The 3127-nt window shown below is 59.3% G+C and overlaps 1 protein-coding gene across 1 annotated transcript; it reads right to left on the bottom strand.

Moving 5' to 3' along the window:
* Nucleotides 1-1187: 1187 nt before the first annotated feature.
* On the bottom strand, nt 1188-1640 carry SPRR1A (small proline-rich protein 1A). The gene is made up of 2 exons (XM_010082180.1): nt 1494-1640; nt 1188-1415 (listed from the first exon to the last, which is right to left on the bottom strand). Exons 1-2 carry the CDS (start codon nt 1638-1640, stop codon nt 1188-1190), a joined length of 375 nt encoding a protein of 124 aa, XP_010080482.1.
* Nucleotides 1641-3127: the final 1487 nt, after the last annotated feature.

Here is a 3127-nt window from a genome sequence, read left to right as displayed (position 1 = left end):
GTCGATATGGGACCAGGGACCCCAAAAATTGGATGCTGGAGATCCCTGTAGGACCAAGAACCCTATAGAGGGCATTACATGGCCAACAGAAGACCAAGGACCCCAAAAATGGGCCACCAGACCCCCCCATGGGACCACAGACCCTATAGAGGGCATTACGTGGTCGATATGGGACCAGGGACCCCAAAAATGGGATGCTGGAGTTCCCTGTAGGACCAAGAACCCTATAGAGGGCGTTACATGGCCAAGAGAACACCAAGGACCCCAAGAATGGGCCACCAGACCCCCCTATAGGACCACAGACCCTATAGAAGGTGTTACATGGTCTGTATGGGGTCAGGGACCCCCAAAAATGGGGACAGCAGGGACCCCTATGGGGCCATGGACCCTATAGAGGGCGTTACATGGCCAACAGAAGACCAAGGACCCCAAAAATAGGACTTCAGGGACCCCCGTGGGACCATGGACCCTATAGAGTGTGTTACGTGATCGATATGGCACCAGGGACCCCAAAAATTGGATGTTGGAGATCCCTGTAGGACCAAGGACCCCACTGGGAGGGCGTTAGGTGGCCATAGGTGACCAGGAACCCCAAAAAGGGGACATCAGACCCCCCTAAAGACCACGGACCCTATAGAAGGGGCGTTATGTGGTCTATATGGGACCAGAGACCTCAAAAAACGTTTCTCCAGGTCCGTATGACCCCAGGAACCCCATCAGAAGGATGTTAGGTGACCAGGAACCCCAAAAAGGGGACATCAGACCCCCCTAAAGACCACGGACCCTATAGAAGGGGCGTTATGTGGTCGATATGGGGCCAGAGACCCCAAAAAACATTTCTCCAGGTCTGTATGACCCCAGGAACCCCATCAGAAGGATGTTAGGTGACCAGGAACCCCAAAAAGGGGACATCAGATCCCCCTAAAGACCATGGACCCTATAGAAGGGGCGTTATGTGGTCTATGTGGGACCAGAGACCCCAAAAAACGTTTCTCTGGGTCCACACGACCCCAAGGACCCCATTGGGAGGGGGTTAGGTGGCCATAGGTGACCAGGAACCCCAGGAACGGGCCACCAGACCCCCCTAAAGACCACGGACCCTATAGAAGAGGCGTTATGTGGTCGATATGGGACCGGAGACCCCAAAAAACGTTTCTCCGGGTGCGTAGGACCCCCCAGGACCCCCCTCAAATCACCTCATACTCGGCGAACTTGGTGGAGTCCTCGAGGAGCATGTCCTCCTTCTTGGGGGGGGTGTCGCGCGTGGCCAGCGCCAGGCAGCGCAGGGTGTCCCGCCCCGTCCCCCACTCCTTGATGACGGCCAAGATCTTCTCCTTGACGGCCGGGGTGAGGGGCACGCGCGTGGTACCCACCCGCACGTAGTTACAGCGGTCGATGACGCCCTCGGGGGCACCCTGCGGGGGACATGGGGACACGGGGTGGTGGGACATGGGGACATGGTCATGGGACATGGGGACATGGTGATGGGACACGGTGGTGGGACATGGGGACGTGGTGGTGGGACACGGTGATGGGACATGGGGACATGGAAATGGGACACGGGGACATTGTGGTGGGACATGGGGACATTGTGGTGGGACACGGGGACATTGCGATGGGACATAGGGACATGGGGACATGGTCATGGGATATGGGGACACGGGGACACGGTAATGGGACATGAGGACACAGTGGTGGGACGTGGTGATGGGACACGGTGGTGGGACATGGGGACGTGGTGGTGGGACACAGTGATGGGACACTGGGACATGGAAATGGGACACGGGGACATTGTGGTGGGACACAGGGACATTGTGATGGGACATGGGGACAAGGTGGTGGGACATGGGGACATAGGACATGGTCATGGGACATGGGGACACGGTAATGGGACATGAGGACACAGTGGTGGGACGTGGTGATGGGACACGGTGGTGGGACATGGGGACGTGGTGGTGGGACACGGGGACATTGTGGTGGGACATGGGGACATTGTGATGGGACATGGGGACAAGGTGGTGGGACATGGGGACATAGGACATGGTCATGGGACATGGGGACACGGTAATGGGACATGAGGACACAGTGGTGGGACGTGGTGATGGGACACGGTGGTGGGACATGGGGACGTGGTGGTGGGACACAGTGATGGGACACTGGGACATGGAAATGGGACACGGGGACATTGTGGTGGGACACAGGGACATTGTGATGGGACATGGGGACATGGGGACATCGTCATGGGACATGGGGACACGGTGGTGGGACGTGGTGATGGGACACGGTGGTGGGACATGGGGACATGGAAATGGGACACGGGGACATTGTGGTGGGACAGGGGACATGGGGACATGGTCATGGGACATGGGGACACGGTAATGGGACATGAGGACACAGTGGTGGGACGTAGTGGTGGGACACGGTGGTGGGACATGGGGACGTGGTGGTGGGACATGGGGACATTGTGATGGGACACGGGGACAAGGTGATGGGTCACGGGGACATGGGGACATGGTCATGGGACATGGGGACACGGTGGTGGGACCCCACCCGCACTTAGTTACAGCGGTCGATGACGCCCTCGGGGGCACCCTGCGGGGGACATGGGGTGGTGGGACATGGGGACACGGGGACATGGGGACACGGTCATGGGACATGGGGACACAGTGGTGGGACGTGGTGATGGGACACGGTGGTGGGACATGGGGACGTGGTGGTGGGACACGGGGACACTGTGGTGGGACACGGGGACATTGTGATGGGACACGGGGACAAGGTGGTGGGACACGGGGACATAGGACATGGTGATGGGACATGGGGACATGGTGGTGGGACGTGGTGGTGGGACATGGTGGTGGGACGTGGTGATGGGACGTGGGGACATGGTGGTGGAACATGGGGACACGGTGATGGGACACTGGGACGTTGTGATGGGTCACGGGGACATGGGGACGTGGTGGTGGGACGTGGTGGTGGGATGTGGGGACATGGTGGTGGGACACGGTGATGGGACATGGGGACGTGGTGGTGGGACGTGATGGTGGGACGTGGGGACATGGTGGTGGGACACACGTGATGGGACATGGTGACATGGAAATGGGACATGGGGACATTGTGGTGGGACACG

Source organism: Pterocles gutturalis, unplaced genomic scaffold (genome assembly GCF_000699245.1).
Source record: "Pterocles gutturalis isolate BGI_N339 unplaced genomic scaffold, ASM69924v1 scaffold17729, whole genome shotgun sequence".
In the NCBI taxonomy this organism is placed as follows: domain Eukaryota; kingdom Metazoa; phylum Chordata; class Aves; order Pterocliformes; family Pteroclidae; genus Pterocles; species Pterocles gutturalis.
The sequence above is the reverse complement of the archived record's forward strand: the minus strand, read 5'-3'. Positions and strand labels throughout refer to the sequence as shown.

Coding starts and splice junctions, on each gene's coding strand:
- SPRR1A (XM_010082180.1), bottom strand. CDS start 1,640: ATGTCCCCATGTCCCTATGTCCCATCGCAATGTCCCCGTGTCCCACCA. Junction 1,416..1,493: donor CGTCCCCATGTCCCACCACC/GTGTCCCATCAC, acceptor TGTCCCCCGCAG/GGTGCCCCCGAGGGCGTCAT.